Source organism: Alternaria burnsii, assembly GCF_013036055.1.
Source record: "Alternaria burnsii strain CBS107.38 chromosome Unknown 726, whole genome shotgun sequence".
Classification (NCBI taxonomy): domain Eukaryota; kingdom Fungi; phylum Ascomycota; class Dothideomycetes; order Pleosporales; family Pleosporaceae; genus Alternaria; species Alternaria burnsii.
In genome coordinates, this window is record NW_024066126.1 from 83,095 (window position 1) to 99,601 (window position 16,507).

The following is a 16,507-nucleotide window of genomic DNA, read 5'->3' on the forward strand; positions in this document are numbered from 1 at the left end:
CATTCATTCAGTGTCGCTAGCCGGCCTATTCATTCATTCTTCTGCACATTGAGTCCTAGTGACCAACCGTCCTCGTTCGTGTGTCATACTATCACAGATACTCTACCAAAAGATACAACCGCAGTTCTTCTACTGTCAACCACAATCGAACACCAGCCATAATGAAGACCCAGTCTATGCTTCTCGCCGCTCTGGCCTCGGCCCCTGCTGCCCTTGCCCACACTGTTTTCACCGATTTCTTCGTGGACGGCATGCCTCAGGTTTGTTTTGCCATTCATTCCATACATGCTACATGCTAAGAGGAACCAGGGTGATGGTGTTGCCATCCGCATGAACCCCAATGCTGCGAAAGCCAGCAGTCCCATTGCCAGCCTCGATAGCGACGACATGGCCTGCAGTACGTTTGCTTTACATGACTGTTTTAGACGCGACGCTGATGATCACTCTAGATGTCGGTGGTACTAAAGGAGTCTCCCGCGTTCAGCCTGTCAAGGATGGCGCCCTCCTTACGTTTGAGATCCGTTCGTGGCCCAATGACCCTACCAAGGAGCGTCTTGACCGCGGCCACAAGGGTCCCTGTGCCGTTTACCTGAAGAAGGTCGCAGACGCTAGCACCGACAAGGCTGTCGGTGATGGCTGGTTCAAAATCTTCGACCATGGTTACGATGCGTCTACCGACCGCTGGTGCACCGACGAGATCATTGACAACAATGGTCTATTGAATGTGAACCTCCCCAAGGGCCTTGAGGGAGGTGACTACCTTGCCCGCCCCGAGATCCTTGCTCTCCACGCCGCAAATGACAATGATCCTCAGTTTTACACTGGGTGCGCACAGCTCTTCCTTGAGAGCAGCGGAAACCTTGTCCCAGAGAGCACTGTCTCCATCCCTGGCTACGTAAAGTATGGTCAGCCGTCTACCGACTTCAACATCTACAACACTCCCGGCAGCGAGTACGTTGTCCCTGGCCCCAAGGTCGCCAAGCTCACAGCTGGCGGTACGCAAAAAGCGTCGACCACCCAAGCCGATGGGTTGAAGCCTGAGGGCTGCATCATGGAGAACGCAAACTGGTGCGGCAAGGAAGTTTCGTCGTACAACACAGAAAAGGGCTGCTGGGCCTCGGCTCAAGAGTGCTGGGACCAGAGCGATGTGTGCTTCAACACTAGCCCTGCAACTGGCAATGCAGGCTGCAAGATCTGGCAGGACAAGTGCAAGGACATCAACGCTCAATGCACAGCTATGAACTTCAACGGCCCTCCTAACAAGGGCAAGGTTCTGACTCCTGTCAAGAAGAGCATTGATGTTGGCAAGATCATGGCGACTGTAGGCGGTGGTATCGTGGATGCTGCGCCCAAGACGAGCTCCGCGAAGAAGGAGACACCCGCAAAGGCTACTCCTATGCCTGTTGCCGATAAGGTTGTATCTGCTGCGCCCAAGCCTACAGTCGACGACCAGTACGAGAGCCCTCCTATCGTCGAGGCTTCGGCTGCTCCTCCGGCGCCCACAAAGCCCAGCACCCTTTCCAAGGTCCCTGTCTCTACCATCACCGTCGGACCATCGTCCGCGAACGGTCCTGCCCCAACTGAAGTGTCATGCCCCCAGGGATGGAAGTGCGTTACTGTAACGGATGTTGAGGTTGTTACCACGACGGTCTACGTGACTGCTACTGCATGGTAGATGGAGACTTGGGCACGGTGGAAGGGAAAGAGAAGAAAAGGTTACTTTCTGCGACGGCGATCGCGAGCTCACGAGCTCTGTTTTAGGATGAGTTTCGCTTTCCAGCTATGAATGATACGTGTTTACTTATTGCACACTTGAAATCTATTTCTCTCCCTCAATTGTCCGCATCTTGACGCTTCCGTCCTCCATGCCAAAGTAGACGGCGACAGGCTTCTGGCCGCCCCGTACGGTCTTGGTCAGTTGATCCTGCTCGCGAAGTCGCTGTGCATCGATGCCGTTTAAACCAGAAAAGATGCCAACCTCCAATACACCAGTCAGGCCCTTGATGGCCTTGCTAATCGTGTTGACCTCCCACGTACCGTCAGTTCCATCACCCTTGCCCTTTCCAGCTGCAACGTCGGCAGAAGTGAGCAGGGCGGGAAAGGGCGCATCGATAATGTAAAAGTCCTGGTCCGTTTTCAGGGGTCCCGACTTCTCGAGTAGCGTAGTCCTTAGCTTGGGGCCCGTTGAACCAAGCATCCTAAGGGCAGCAGCGACCTTGAGCTGAGACATTGGCGCAACCTCTATCGGTATGGTTGGCCAGTTGGTCAAAAGGCGATCTTGTCTCTTCCTGTAGTCTGCGACACACACGAACTTTTTGGCCCGCTCGGCGACAAGCTTTTCCTGGAACAGGCATGCACCTCCTCCCTTTATACAGTTGAGTTCCGAATCGACCTCATCGGCGCCGTCGAAAGCGACATCGAGCATTACGCGATCGGGGAGACTGTCGAAGGAGATGGCGGTTAGGCCGGCGTTGACTACGAGTTGGCGCGATTGGTAGCCCGTGGGCACGAAGAGGATGTTTGGGTTCGTGGAGCGCTCCTTGATGGCTTCGACGACGTATACAATGGTAGTTCCAGAGCCAATTCCAACGTGGGTGGCTGCAGGGTCGAAGTGATCGGCTACTGCTTGGTGAGCAGCAGCGCGCTTTGCGGCCTCGACAGTTGTGTCAGTCATGCTTGTTGCGTGTCTAAGGAGACGAGGTTTAGACGGCTGTATGTGTAACCGAGAATTTGGCAGAGGTCGGAGGGGCAGTCGAGACGTGAGATGACTGATGCCGCGCGCTTGCTGATTTATATTGGCCACCCAGACGTGGTTCAACTTCAACGGCATTAACCGGATTGCAGCTTGTTTTGCAGTGCTCAGGATAATCTAATGCTTACGGAGAATCGCGACGAGACGGCACGGGAGGAACAATTTGCTCGTGACGAGATGATTGAGCATCGGCCAAAATGACGATGTGAGCCCCACCAGCACCGATACCCCGCGACAGGGATGCAACACTAGCGCGCGGGCTGGCAGCGCGTTTGGTGCCTGGCAGCTTGAGCTCTCGCTGGTCTTGGGCAAACACCGACCGTCCTCCCACTTTCAACACACTCTGGTCGCGACAATGGACCATCTTCCGCCTCCAGTCCAGGGCCCGACTGCCAAGGAGAAGAAGTAAGTCTATGATGCCCCGTCCACTTGCTTTCTGCGCGATTGCCGACTGACCAGACCAGATATGACCGTCAACTGCGCCTCTGGGGAGCTACCGGCCAAATCGCACTCGAGAAGTCGCATATCCTGCTCATCAACTCCGGCCCAGGCGTTGTTGGCGTAGAGACGCTCAAGAACCTCGTCCTTCCCTGCATCGGCAACTTCACCATCCAGGATTCCGCCATTGTGAGCCAAGCGGATCTAGGCGTCAACTTCTTCCTACAAGACCAGCACCTGGGAGGGTACCGTGCAGAACACACGTGCAATCTCCTCAAGGAACTCAACCCAGATGTAGATGGCCATTTCATCACAGAGGTACCTCAAAGCATGCCCCTCCGCCCCTCACCCGCTGATCCAAGCAGCCCATAGAGTCATGGCTTGCCAAACCTGACGCTCTACGGCCGTATACCCTCGTCCTCGCGACTGCACCTGTCCGTCCTGAGATCCTCGCTAAGCTCTCCGACCACGCAAGCGCCGCGCTTATCCCGCTGTTCTACGTCCACTCGGTCGGCTTCTACGCCCACTTCTCCGTACACCTGCCTCCTGCCTTCCCCATCGTAGACACACATCCCAGTCCCGAGACCACATCAGATCTCCGGCTATTAAGACCATGGCCAGAGCTTGTACAGTACGCCCAAGAGAAAACGGCCGACTTGGACAACATGAAGCCAGAAGATCACGGACATGTCCCATGGATAGCACTACTGCTGCATTTCCTTGAGCGTTGGAAGAAAGACCACGGCGGCCAAGTACCCCAGACATACAAGGACAAGACCGAGTTCAGAACGTCCGTAGCGCAAGCCGCACACACCAACAACCCAGAAGGTGGCGAGGAGAACTTTGACGAAGCAGTGGCGGCCGTTCTCAAGTCGCTGAACCCACCGCAAGCGAGCAGTTCTGTCAAAGAGATTTTCACGGCGCCAGAGTGTCTTCTGATCCGTGACGACTCCCCAAGTTTCTGGGTCATTGCCAACGCTATCGGTCTATTCTATACCAAATACAACGTCCTCCCAGTTCCTGGTTCTGTACCCGATATGAAGGCGCGCTCAGCAGACTACATTCAGCTGCAGAATGTGTACAAGGCAAAAGCACGAAAGGATCTGGCAGAGGTGGTAGATAGTGTCCGCTTCCTGGAGCGTAATGCTAACCGGAGCACGCAAATAGACGAGAAGGACATTGAGACATTCTGCAAAAATGCAGCACACATCAAACTAGTGCGCGGGCGGCCATTCCATGTCGTACAGGCAGGTGAAAAGATCAAGTGGGGTGACCGTGCCAAGTCAATCGGTAATGAAGTCGACAAACATGCATTGTTCCAACTAACATCGCATAGCCCAAACGCTCACATTCCCTGACTCACAGATCCCGCTTTATATTGCTTTCTTAGCTTGGGATGAGTTTGTTGCGACACACGATCAAGATGGCTCAGGAGGAGCACCTCGCGTTGCTGGCGAGACCGACCCCGAGACAGACTCAGAGAAGCTCACAGGAATAGCCTTGAAGATTGCGAACGATCTCATCAAAGAAGCAAATGCGTCTATCGAGGAAGAAGAGTTCGACACGATCAAGTCACAGATTGGAGAATATGCACAGGAGCTGTAAGTTATCAACGCTATACTTGACACCCCTACTGCATGATACGAAAGAACAGTAGGCTAACAGAACCACAGTGTGCGAGCAGGTGGCGCCGAGTTACACAACATCGGTGCCTTGATCGGTGGGATCGTTTCACAGGAGATCATCAAGGTCATTACAGAACAGTATGTTCCTGTCGACAACACATGTGTATTCGATGGGATCAAGAGCAAGAGTACCGTTTTCAAGGTCTGAACAGGTGTGTTGGAAGGCACAATGACGAGGTAGCGAGCCGGCCCTGGATGATAAGAGTTTGTTTTTGCCATCGGATAGGGTGGCTGTGTCCTGCAATAACGAAGAAACGAACCCTAGAATAAGAGGAATTGGCATAACTGGGCGTCTATGTATCGCTCCCGCCATGTATGGGGGGCCGACTCGAGATATGGCATGCATTAGCTAGGGCGCAGCAATTCACATACCAACAAAGACTAATAACGAGTACACCCTATTCAGACTGCGCAGAGCGAGAGTGGAAGTAAGGCTGGTGCATCATTGATCTCTGTCCTCGTATCTGAGAGTATGCACAAATGCTCTTACCTGAAAAGGTGCTTGTATGAAGTAAGTGTATGTCTCGAAGGCTGTTCATCAGGGACGTTGTTCACTCAACTTAATCTCACTACCGTTTGCTCAAACTGGATCTCCAACTTGCGATCCGTACAAGAATCCATGTACAGTTCATAAATGTCTGAACAGCGCAAAGTGAACTAACCTACTTTAGCCTTTCCCTTAACTCCCCGATCGCGACCCACTTGCGTTGATGACAAAGCGATCAGAACCCAAGCGCGGTCACGTGGTCGACGTGACGCGATCGAAGCCGGCGCGTCGGAGTCCAGCCCAGTAGGACCCGTCTGTCAACTCTCTGTCATACCGAGTAATTGCTGTCTGCGATAGACCCATGGACTCTTCCTTCGATCTCCCCGACTCCACCGATTGGATCAAGACTTCCCTACCCGCGTTCGAACCGCTCGAGGCTGCGTTGCGCTGCGAAGTCTGCAAGGAATTCTACAACAACCCTGTCATCACGTCGTGCAGTCATACCTTCTGTTCAATATGTATACGAAGATGCATTGCGGCGGACGGGAAGTGTCCGAGCTGCAAGACTGGATGTTCCAGCGACAAACTGGCGCCCAACATTGCCGTCAGAGAAGTGGTGATGCGGTTCCAGGAGGCGAGACCAAAGGCTATGGAGTTGGCGCGTGCAGACAAAGAAGGAGGGACTGCAGCAGCTAGTAAAAAGAAGAGGAAACTAGACGATACGGATATGGAAGATGGGGACAACGTCAGGCATACACGGTCGCGACAAACACGAACGAGAAGCCAGCGCAACAACGACAGGAGTGAATCGCCAATGGTCGTCGCTGATAGCGAGGATGGTGGCGATGAGGATTTCATGCCAGACGGCATGGCAAGGTGCCCAATGTGCAACAAAGCGATGAAGGCGGAGCTGGTCTACAACCATCTGGACGTATGCACCGGGCCTGAAGCTTCGCAGGGACGCAGTACCCGGTCAAGGTACTGAAAGAGAACGCATCGTTACCATATCATGCGACTGACCATGGTTTGTTCTAGGACTAAAAGCGCCTTTCCACCTGCCTTCCAAATCCGGAAGAAGGACCCTTCGCCTCCGCCTATGAGATTGTCACAGCTCAACTACGCTATGTTGAAGGAGACTGCGCTGCGCAAAAAGCTCCAGGAAATCGGCATACCTACCTGGGGTACGAAAGACTTGATGAAGAGACGACACATTGAATGGCTGAACATCTACAACTCGAATTGCGACGCTGATGAGAGCGTGAGGAAGAGCAAGAAGCAGCTTTTGAGAGAGTTGGATGAGTGGGAGCAAACACTTGGTGGGAAAGCGGGTACCAAAGAGAGCAAAATAATGAAGAAGGATTTCGACGGCAATGGGTATGCGAAGTCACACAAAACCGAATTTGACGACCTAATAGCGCGAGCACGGCAGAAGCGAGGCACCCCCAAGACAGACAGTGAGGAGCCTTCTGAGCGAAACACGCCTGCAAAAGAGCGGAACACCGAATCGCATGTTTGCCATGGGGAACCAGTCAACAGTATCGAAACCTCTAACCATGGATCATCGTCGAACCATGTTCCCTCGGATATACAAGCATCGCCATCCAATAGCGGCAACCCTTGCGAAAACAACGAACTAGTGCTTGATAGGATAAGAGCGAAAGTTGAAGAAGCCAAAATCACATCCGCCGAAGTACCTGTCTTGACGTCTGAGCAGTCGATAGAGAGCGGGGGAAGGCGTGGCTCAGCGACTATGGACGGCATACAGAATTCTTTAGGAAGTCCAAATCGCAACATGCCCATGGTCGCGCTTCCAGAAGAACCAGTCCGAGATGTGGAGGGAGGCACAGCTGTGCAATAGTAGGTAGTTGCGATGATTGACAACAACAGAGCTAAAGGCCCGTCTCTTAAAAGGGCTCTTATCGATCCAATATTGGTGCCTTTCGCACATAACATCCACACGCATTTGTTGAACAAGATACTTACACTCACTGTGACCAATTTTAACATTCTCAGCCATGGAGCGACTCAGTGCAGACGGAAGCCTGTCCCACGATTCAGCCATTGGCACACCACAAAAAATGGATTCTTCTCGAGTATCAGGCACCGCTCCTTCAGCATCTTCTCCATTGGCAGCACCGTCGACGCCCACGAACAACAGCGTGCCTTCAGTACCTTCAAACGGATCTTATACCACAGCACCTGAATCGCCGACTTCATGTAGTCGACAGACTGCTGAAGAAAACAACGTAGTACACAGAGTCCTCAGTCTACCCAGAAGAAGACGGACACCATCACTAAAGCATGCGCCAGATTTGCGGTGGAATCTATCACAACCACCAAGACTTAGTTTGGATGAGCCAGGGAGTGTGGTGTCAGAAGACGATGTGCCTGTTGGTAGGAAGGAGAACCAACGAGCGAGGCTTAGTCCTTTGATAGAGGGCCCAAGCCCTGCTGGAGAACGTCCGAGGTCTGATGAGGAGCGTCCGATAACCCCTCTACTTCCTCCGACTCCAACTAGACAGGACGCTGCTCACGTCAACTTCTCCCGCCCCAACCCAGTCAGAATCCGAGACGCGCTCGCTGAGTATCAACCCCACCGTCTTAGTCCCCTCGACGAGTCCACAGCCTTGCATCCACGACGTTACCCAGGAGAACGCGAAGGCCATCCCGCCTACTCACCACAGCCATCCTACGGCTCCATTTCCTCTCGGGTCACATACAGCGGTGAAGACGAAGATCCGTCTCTAAGCACAGCGCAGCTTATCTCTGTACAGAGGGTGACACCCGAGGACACGGGACGAGACGAGGAGGCTATTGCAAACAGGCAGCTTGAGCCTCTCTTCGCGAGAACACCGCCGTTTGAGACACCAGAAGAGGAGACGATGCATTTCTATAGACAGCTGCGGCAGAGGGCCAACAAGCAAACCGCATGGGAACGAAGACATCCTTATCGACATAGGATGAGAAGAGCATGGCGCAAGGTCAAGGATTTCTTTAATTTTTGAACTCGAGGCATACAAAGTGTATCATTAGTTCATTTCTAAAAACTCCGACGCCGTTGTAGACGCCTTGCATACCCGTAGTTTATCAACAGTGGTGCCTATATTTTCCCATCTCTGCCCTATTGATACCAGCTTTGTTCGTCATAAGTAAACCCTTGCATTCCCATACCATTAAAACCAGCTGCGCCAAAACCGTTCAAACTTGGAGTTGGATTGGCATTTCCGTTTCCATTTGCATTTCCATTCGTGTAACCATTCACCGCGTTTCCACCCACCGGTCCTCCACTCATCTCATTGCTCATGACAGGCGCGTTGGTGTTGGCCTGGAACGGACCTGCTGGGCTGGTCGTGTTGGCAAACCAGTTCGCAATGTCATCGATGCCTTGTGGGTTCCAGTTCTCAAAGTCAGTCGCGAGCTGTGTCTGATCGCGGTAGATCCAATCTTGGCCTTCTCGTAGTAACTGGTCCACACCGCCGAAGAGCTGGCTTGGAGAGTTTCCAGCGGTCGTTTGTCCGCCATCGACGGAACGTCGGCCTTGTGTAGACGCCGGTGTTGGTGCATTGAGGGCGGACGATGAGTTTTGCGGTGTGCTGATCTGGTGCTGATTGCGCATGTAAGCCAGGGCGTTTGCGTCGGAGGGAGGTATAGAGTGGGTGCTGGAAGGGCGCGCAGAAGGATCATTGCTTACGGAACTGTTGGTGTTTGCTGTTACTCGGCTGAAGAACTGGGGTGTGGCCATGTTTGTCAGATTCATGCTGTATGGTTGCAGGCTTGGGGATGCTTGGTCCGCCGGTGATGGATGATGGTTGCTCGTCTGAATGGATGCGCGGCGGTTTGCTCTAGGTGTATTGATCTCGTTCCAGGGACCATATTTGGCATCGGTCCGGGACAGTACTGTGGCAGCCTCTTCTGGCATCTCGACTTTCCAACGATTGGCCAGGACGCTGAGAATGCCGAGGGTCCGGCGAGCACAGAGCCAGCCTTCGGCTATTTCCTCAAGATGCTTGACGCCATGTATGATATCGCGCTTCGCATTCTTCTCCGGTAGATTCAAAAGATGTATCGTGCATGCCGAATGTGCGATATATACACAGATGTTGCATATTTGGCGCAAGCCATGCGATCGCTTATATAGTCGAAGTAACTTTGAGATCATGGCAGCAGCTTGTGTACACAGCTTCCTAGGTGATACAGTTGCGGGTAATGGGGAGTTGTTCGGGTTGTACTTCAGGAACGGTCGGAAAAGATGGATATACAACAATTGAAAGAACATACTGCAACCATGTTAGTGCGACGCCTGTTGCACAATGCGCAGGGCGTACTTACTGCATGACCAGCATGTGTGGTAAACCACCTTCCTTGGGCTCCAACTCTTTGGGCAGCTCTCTTTTCCACGTCTCTAGACGCATATGTATCTCGCTCAGCTTCTTCAGCTCCGCTTGCCTGCCTTTGACCTTGTCCATATCAGTCGGGTTATAGAAGGAGTTCATTAGGTCGCTGGAGATTTCACAGAGCTTAGATATCTGGAGCGCGACCGCACGAGTCCGGCTGGGCTGAGAATGTGCTTGGCTGAGGCCAGAGTCTGTGACTGCGCTCCACGTTTCGGCATCTTCACTAGGAAAGACTTCGAACTTGGGGACTGTAAGGATCGTGTTGGGCAGTTGTGGTAATCGTCCCATGTAGTTACTCCAGCACTTGTCGAACAGGAAGCAGCCCCAGAAGGTGATCCTTCGCGCGTCTTCTTCATTGTCGTCGATTGTGTCCTTGGTGTGCATACCGAGATTCAGGCCAAGGTCGCATGCCATGCGGAACGACATGCCGCTGTAGACCCATCCCTTTGCTTCTCGCCCACAACCAGCTTCTCGTACAGACATCAATGCCAGAGCTTGCACGGTTGTCAAAGCTGGGACCTCGTGCAGATCGTCCTCCATGATCAGGCGTTTGGCTTCTTTAAAGAAGTGGTCGCCTGCGGTTGCAGAGTCATCGCGGATAGCTCGGGCTGCAGGCCAGGAGGTGAAGTGACAGCCCAGTGCTAGCATGGCGTTGACGAGTAAGGGCGAACAATATTGTGTCTTCCTTGGGGAGCCTGGCGGCGGTTTGCCTAGTTGAAACTCTTGTAGGAAGAGGTTTTTGGACAGGGTGGTGAAGAAGCTGTAGTGCCAGCAAAAGTACATGCTCATCAGGTGCTGCACGAGCTCCGGGTCCGAGGTGACGGTGGTCCACGAGCAGAATGGATCCTGGGCTTCCGGGTAGTGGTCGTCGGGGTATGTGTCTGGCGACTCGGCCTCTTCGCTGCCTTTGCCCAGGTATATGAGATGTGATGTGCCGCCAATGTATCTCGTCGATCCATCCTCGAGCCGCAGCTCGCCCATCTTTCCGCTCAGCTGGCTCTCGAAGGTGCCCTTGGCCGGGGCCATGATGGGGGTGGTGACTGGGCTGATGGGCTCATCCTCGTCGTCTTGGCCGTTCTCCTTTGCAATGATAGCTTCGGCGACCGAGTCGAGGCTCTCGCAGGTGCGTATTTGTTGCACAAGGTGGGCGACTTGGTCTTCTGGGTAGTTGAGGATGGCCTGGATGAGCGTCTGGAGGGTCGAGTTACGCGTCTTGAGGTTGTCGATGTCCTTCTTGTAGACGCCCTTGCGGCGGTGGTCCGAGTTTGGGTCGTAGATGCATGGCGTGTTGTAGACGGCGGCACAGGCTGAGCAAGCCGGAGTGGTTCCGTCGCACTATGTCTCGGATTAGCGACTCTGCTGCTGGCAGGCGCGTGGTTCCGAGGGCGCTGGCCATGATGCGGAGAATGCGTGTACAGACCGGAGAAAGGGCATCAGGGCCAATTCCGGTTACCTAAACATACCTTGGACTTGCGCTTCCTGCACGGAACACAGGCGGAAGAGATGCACCGCCTCTTCTTGGGGTCGTCGCTGCCCGCATCCCTCTTGCCCCTTCGTCCCTTCTTGGCGGGCCCGTCCCAAGTTGGCTGCGCTTCCGCAGTGTTGTTGTTCTCCATAACAGCTCCTCGAGGTTGGCCGGAGAAGCAAAATGTGGGGGAATGGCGGGGCGCGCTCTGACGGGCCTCGAGCAGCGCGACATTAATCAGCCGCCGCTCGACATGTCAATCGCTCGTGCTTCCGCCCTCTATCTCGCGCGCTCAACATGGCCGGCCAAGGACAGGGAAGCCCGCGCAATCGAATCAGAACGGCGGTCGCTTTGGGCTGGTGAAGAGAGACTGCGCGACCGTCTTGCGTCGTCGAGCTTCCTTGCTATCGCCCGCCGTGTCATTGGTGCAATTCGGCCCTTATCTGGGCACTTGCTCTTAGCCGACGAACGCCTTCGTCCATGACTGCAGCCAGGCGCGATAAAGCAATGACAAAGTTGGCGGCTTGCACTCTTCGATAGCATATTTACCTCAAAACAAACGCCCATGGTGGAGCCTGGCACGCCTCCAATGCATTCCCACGACCAGAAGCAAGCCTAAAGCCATCAAGCCCCCAAACTCCCAGCTCCACCCAGACATGGCTCGTATCGCAACTTTCCAACCCGTCGCCTAACAGCCTACAAGTCGTCGGCATAACCCTCATCGTCTTGATCAGCCCGGAAGCCGCCGCGTGGGTCCGGGTTATCGACCATGATAAACGGCTTGCCATCGGGATCCTCCTCCAGGTTACCAAACAGCCGCATCAGCGAGCGTGTGTCCATCCTGCAGCACCATTAGCCATGTTTGAACAGATTTGGAGCCGAGAATCACTTACTTCTTCATCGTCTTTCCATCGTCCTCCATGACCGAAGCAATCTCATTCTGCTTGCGCTCTTGCATCGCGATAAGGCGCTCATCCACCGTGTTCTTGACACAGAGCCGGCTCATAAATGTCTCCTCGCGCTGGCCGATACGGAAGACACGGCAGAAAGCTTGCTGTTCAGAGGCCGAGTTCCACCAAGGGTCGATCATGATGACCTTGGACGCCATAGTAAGGTTGAGACCCACTGTCATGTAGTTAGCAACTGAGCTGCAGAAGACATCTGCCATACTTACAGCCACCGCAGCGGAGAGACGCTAACATGATTTTGCAGTCAGGGTTCTCAGCGAAGGAGCTGATGGCCTTATCACGAGCGCCCAGACTCATGCCGCCGTAGTACTGGTGAGATAGATACGTTAGCAAAAGTCGGCAACAATTTGGGGCCCAAATTTATGCCTGGAGGTATTCAGGCATCATTTCAGCGTCAAAAGAAGGCATGCAAGTCCATGTCGCCGTCTGATCGGTACTTACCTGCTCTGTCTGCCAGTTTTCCCCTCTGAAAACGCGTGCCAAGATGCGGATCCTAATGTCTGTTAGCATTTTTATCCAAGAGGAAATGTGCTAGTCGACTCACATTGGCAGAAACTGAGTATAGACAATGATCTTGACGTGAGGGTTCTCTTTCAGCCAGTTCATGATCTGACTCTTGACGGCTGCACATGTAGAGGTGCCAAATTAGTGTGTCTCCCATGTACGTTTCGTATAGTCACAACTTACCGATCGTCTTTGCAGATGGTAGAACGTCATCCCCAGCCAAAGCGAGCCAGTCGTCAGCAATATCTTCGCGTTTCTGCCGATCGCGCATCTGATCCTGCTTCTTCTTGGTCTTGGCTCGTGTGCCTTGCGCTGGTGCATCTGGTATGCCCTCGTCGTCGACCTCGCAGGGGTGAATGGCTGTGGGGATCTTACCACACGCTTTGCACGGCGGAAATACATCGACGTTGTCGTTCTCAGCCATCTCAACAAGAATTTCTTCATAGCAAGGTTCCCTGCATATCAGATGGCCACAGGATGTCAATTGTGGCTGTCGTGGTTGTTTACCACACCAGCTGCACTTGGCTTTCTGTTTAGTCTTTTCCCAGCTCTCTCCGGTCTTAAGACTGTTCAAGAAGGGCTTAAAGTTGAACTCCTTGCCGAACTCACCACCCGCGGTGAAGTCTGGATGTGTGCCCTCTAGAGACTCGCAGTTAATGCCCTCATCGGCGTCTTCTTCTAAGAGCTCGTCGTCGTCGTCGTCGTTGTCATTGTCTGATACGTACTCCTCGTGTCTAGCTTTGGCGGCGGCTTTGGCGGCAGTCTTTCTGGCTTTGGTGGCAGCCTTCTTGGCTTCAAGAGCGGCAGTCCTCTTCCTCTGATCAGCCGCAACTTTATCGAGCTGCTTACGGACAGCGGTGATTGTATGCCCTCCGCGCTCGCTACTATCTTCTGCCTCCTTGTCGACCACCTCTCTGATGGCCTCGATGTCTTCGCGCTCGAGCAGATCACGGACGACAAACTGGAGCATGAGAATGTGAGCTGTTAGTTGACGAAGTCGAAGAAGCATCCTGCAGAACATTAGCAACATTGATCAAACTGGCAAAAGTTGTTTCTACTCACACCAATGCGTTGCTATACGACTTGTCCAGGGTACCCTCCCGCGCCCACATGTTGATGCACTTGGCGAAACGCGTGCGGACGATATCGTAGATTCTCCTCTCGACAGAGTTGAATTTACACCAATACGTCGTCTGGTCGGCTTGAGGGAGCTTTAGTATGGGAGCTCCAAACATCTCGTCCGCATGAGTGCGTCGGATCATGAATTGCGAAAGCCGCACGAGCAATCTCTCAGTGTTCTCCACACTATTCCCCTCGCAGTAGTTGTGCTTGAAGATCTTGAAGCTGCCAGTATGCGGAACATTAAGGAACTTGAAGTAGGGGTAGAGCTCGACCAAACTGTTCAGAATCGGAGTGCCACTAAGAGCCCACTTATGATGCGCCATAAGAGCCCGGCAGGCGATTGATGTTCGCGACATGTGGTTCTTGATAGCCTGAGCCTCGTCAAGAACGACGCGCAAGAACATCATGCGGTGCAATGGACCCCTCTGCGTTCTGAAGACTTCTTCCCACCAATCTATCTTCTGTTGGGCGGTCTGGCACTGGATGGGCGGTTCGTTCTTGGGGTACGACTTCATGATCTCGGTATATGTAGTGAGGATGATGTCGTGCCCGGCTAGGATCTCATTTGCATTGGTCGAATCAAGGCGTGTACCAGCGCCGTAACGCATGATCTTTATCTTGACTTTCGATGCATCGGTATGCAATTCGATTTCGCTCTTCCATTGGGTCAACAGTGCAGGGCTTGCAACAAGCAGAGTCGTCTTGGGGCCTTTGTCGTTCTTGGCCGGTCGACCGTTTACCATATTTGCTGTAAGAATCAGTTCTGTTCAATCAAGTCTGTTCGATACGCATACCTATCATCATGAGGGTCTTGCCAAGTCCCATTTGATCAGCCATTAAGCCGCCCCTTGGCTCTTCCGCCGCGTTTTCTCGGCGACGCATGAAGGCGGTACCAAGTACCTGGTAGGGTTTGAGCGAGGTGCTCATGCCTTTGACTTTCCAGAAGCCTTTGCCATCTGCCTTGACACTGCCCCTGCCATCAAAGTCTTTTGTTGCGAGAAGCAAGGTGTTCATGTCGCCCCTTGCTTTCTTCTGATCCTCCAGAGGTATGCTAGAGATGAGCTCTTTCAATGCATCTGCCTTTTTTCTCGATCTGAATGTAGGCTGTTCAACTGCATTTGCGCCAGCTTGTTGCTGGAAGACGTTGGCATTAAGAAGTGAAGCTGCTTGTTTGACTGCATGGCCTATAGCTTTCTTTCCTGCGGCCTTGTTCACACGGCTCTTGGGGGGTCTCTTAGGGCCAGACTTGGCCTTTATGGGTTTTCCTGTGGATTTTCCTTTGGGTCCCTTTCCAGAACCAGGGGGTATTAAGGCCTCCACAGTATCGTCGACCGCGTTCCCCTTCTTCTTTCGCGGTAGGTCACCTTCAGCCTCCAAAGCGACTCGCATACTCTGAAGTTCAGCTTCCTGCATCGTCATTTGCTTCCCTTCTTTCGTCGGCATTGGTCGGAAACGCTTACGGGGTTCGGAATCCTCGAGGTCGGAACCGTACTCAGAATCCTTTTCTTGCTCGTTGTTCGTTGGGAGGTGGAATTCTGGGAACAGTTCTGGGTCGTCTTCATTTTCCTCTCCTGCTTTCGCGATATCGCGAGCTCGCTTTCTCTTCCTAGCTATTTCAGCACCTTTGATCTTCATCCACTCAACATCTTGTTTGAATGTAAGACCGCCATTCTCCTTCTTGATCTCATCATAATAGCGCTTCTGCTTCTCGAATTCTATGGCTGCCTGTTTGTCTGTAACATCGTCGGAATCGACAGGCGGAGCTGCGATAGATGATGATTGCTCTTGCACAACGGCCTCAAGGTATGCCTCGTTATCAAGGTTGGTGTTGGTATGATATTTTGAACTCTGTCTGCTGGCGACAAGCTTTTGTTCCTGCCTCTTTCTCTGCATGGTTTTGATCCTGTTGACGACTGACATACCAGGCTTCTTCTGGTGATGGGAGGCAGAGAGTAACGGACGGTTCATAGGCACGAGGGAGGTTTGTCGGGGACCGATCCTTGGCGGAGAGGGGCCTTTCTCAGGGATGAATAATGAGGTGGAGTCGTTGTCACCGATTTGTGGTGCTTGTTCAGAGCTGTTGTGCATGAGGATATCTGGGGCGTCTTGTTGCTCAACTGAGGCAACAGGTGTGTCCTGATCATGATTAAGAAACTCTTCTTCGATAGCCTCCCCGTTGGCGTTGTGATATCGATGAGCGAGGCCTTCGTCTTCATCTTCTTGATACTCGTAGCTGCAGACTGATTGACCTTGTTGTTCTACGCTGTCAGGCTGATGTTCAAAGTCATCACTCGCCACGCCAGGGTTGTTGAGGCCCTCAGTGCCTGGAACCAGGGTCTGAGTGCCGACTGCGACGTCGATACCATCAGACTGAGCCATGGTGGCTTGGCACGGAGATTAGACTGGCGTAGTAGTTGGATGCCAAGTGCAGGTTGAGGCAGGCTTGAGGGACGACAAAGAGAGAAGAGGACGGTAGTGTAGGAAAGATGGAGGAACAGCAGGAAGTGAAATTTATATAGACAGTAGCAGCATTGACGAAAGAGGGGAGAAGGCAGGTGAGAGAGATGGGCAGTGGGAGTCGGAGATTCAGATTGGTGGTGAGAGAGTAATGCGCATTCTAGGCTTGATCGAAGCTACGTGCACAAGCACCTGAGTCTGGCAGCCTGAAGCAAGGTGAGTGAAAGGGCACAAA

At 53.1% G+C, this 16,507-nt stretch overlaps 5 protein-coding genes across 5 annotated transcripts; 2 read left to right on the forward strand and 3 right to left on the reverse strand.

The window, feature by feature from the left end:
* Nucleotides 1-161: 161 nt before the first annotated feature.
* Nucleotides 162-1,675, forward strand: GT037_010178 (glycoside hydrolase family 61 protein; the record flags this gene model as incomplete). The annotated part of the gene is made up of 3 exons (XM_038935225.1): nucleotides 162-260; nucleotides 310-397; nucleotides 450-1,675. 3 exons carry the CDS (start codon nucleotides 162-164, stop codon nucleotides 1,673-1,675), a joined length of 1,413 nt encoding a protein of 470 aa, XP_038782021.1.
* A 144-nt stretch (nucleotides 1,676-1,819) lies between these two features.
* Nucleotides 1,820-2,674, reverse strand: GT037_010179 (ribose-5-phosphate isomerase; the record flags this gene model as incomplete). The annotated part of the gene is made up of 1 exon (XM_038935226.1): nucleotides 1,820-2,674. The coding sequence occupies one exon, from the start codon at nucleotides 2,672-2,674 to the stop codon at nucleotides 1,820-1,822; it is 855 nt and encodes a 284-aa protein (XP_038782022.1).
* A 433-nt stretch (nucleotides 2,675-3,107) lies between these two features.
* On the forward strand, nucleotides 3,108-8,367 carry GT037_010180 (nedd8-activating enzyme e1 regulatory subunit; the record flags this gene model as incomplete). Its single annotated transcript, XM_038935227.1, has 8 exons — nucleotides 3,108-3,157; nucleotides 3,217-3,508; nucleotides 3,556-4,480; nucleotides 4,527-4,791; nucleotides 4,864-4,953; nucleotides 5,720-6,340; nucleotides 6,398-7,219; nucleotides 7,710-8,367. 8 exons carry the CDS (start codon nucleotides 3,108-3,110, stop codon nucleotides 8,365-8,367), a joined length of 3,723 nt encoding a protein of 1,240 aa, XP_038782023.1.
* A 116-nt stretch (nucleotides 8,368-8,483) lies between these two features.
* GT037_010181 (pathway-specific nitrogen regulator) lies at nucleotides 8,484-11,372 on the reverse strand (the record flags this gene model as incomplete). Its single annotated transcript, XM_038935228.1, has 3 exons — nucleotides 8,484-9,639; nucleotides 9,692-11,091; nucleotides 11,220-11,372. 3 exons carry the CDS (start codon nucleotides 11,370-11,372, stop codon nucleotides 8,484-8,486), a joined length of 2,709 nt encoding a protein of 902 aa, XP_038782024.1.
* Nucleotides 11,373-11,917: 545 nt separating this feature from the next.
* GT037_010182 (uncharacterized protein) lies at nucleotides 11,918-16,194 on the reverse strand (the record flags this gene model as incomplete). Its single annotated transcript, XM_038935229.1, has 8 exons — nucleotides 11,918-12,062; nucleotides 12,115-12,346; nucleotides 12,396-12,498; nucleotides 12,631-12,682; nucleotides 12,734-12,812; nucleotides 12,877-13,703; nucleotides 13,756-14,563; nucleotides 14,610-16,194. The coding sequence occupies 8 exons, from the start codon at nucleotides 16,192-16,194 to the stop codon at nucleotides 11,918-11,920; spliced, it is 3,831 nt and encodes a 1,276-aa protein (XP_038782025.1).
* Between the last annotated feature and the right edge of the window lie 313 nt (nucleotides 16,195-16,507).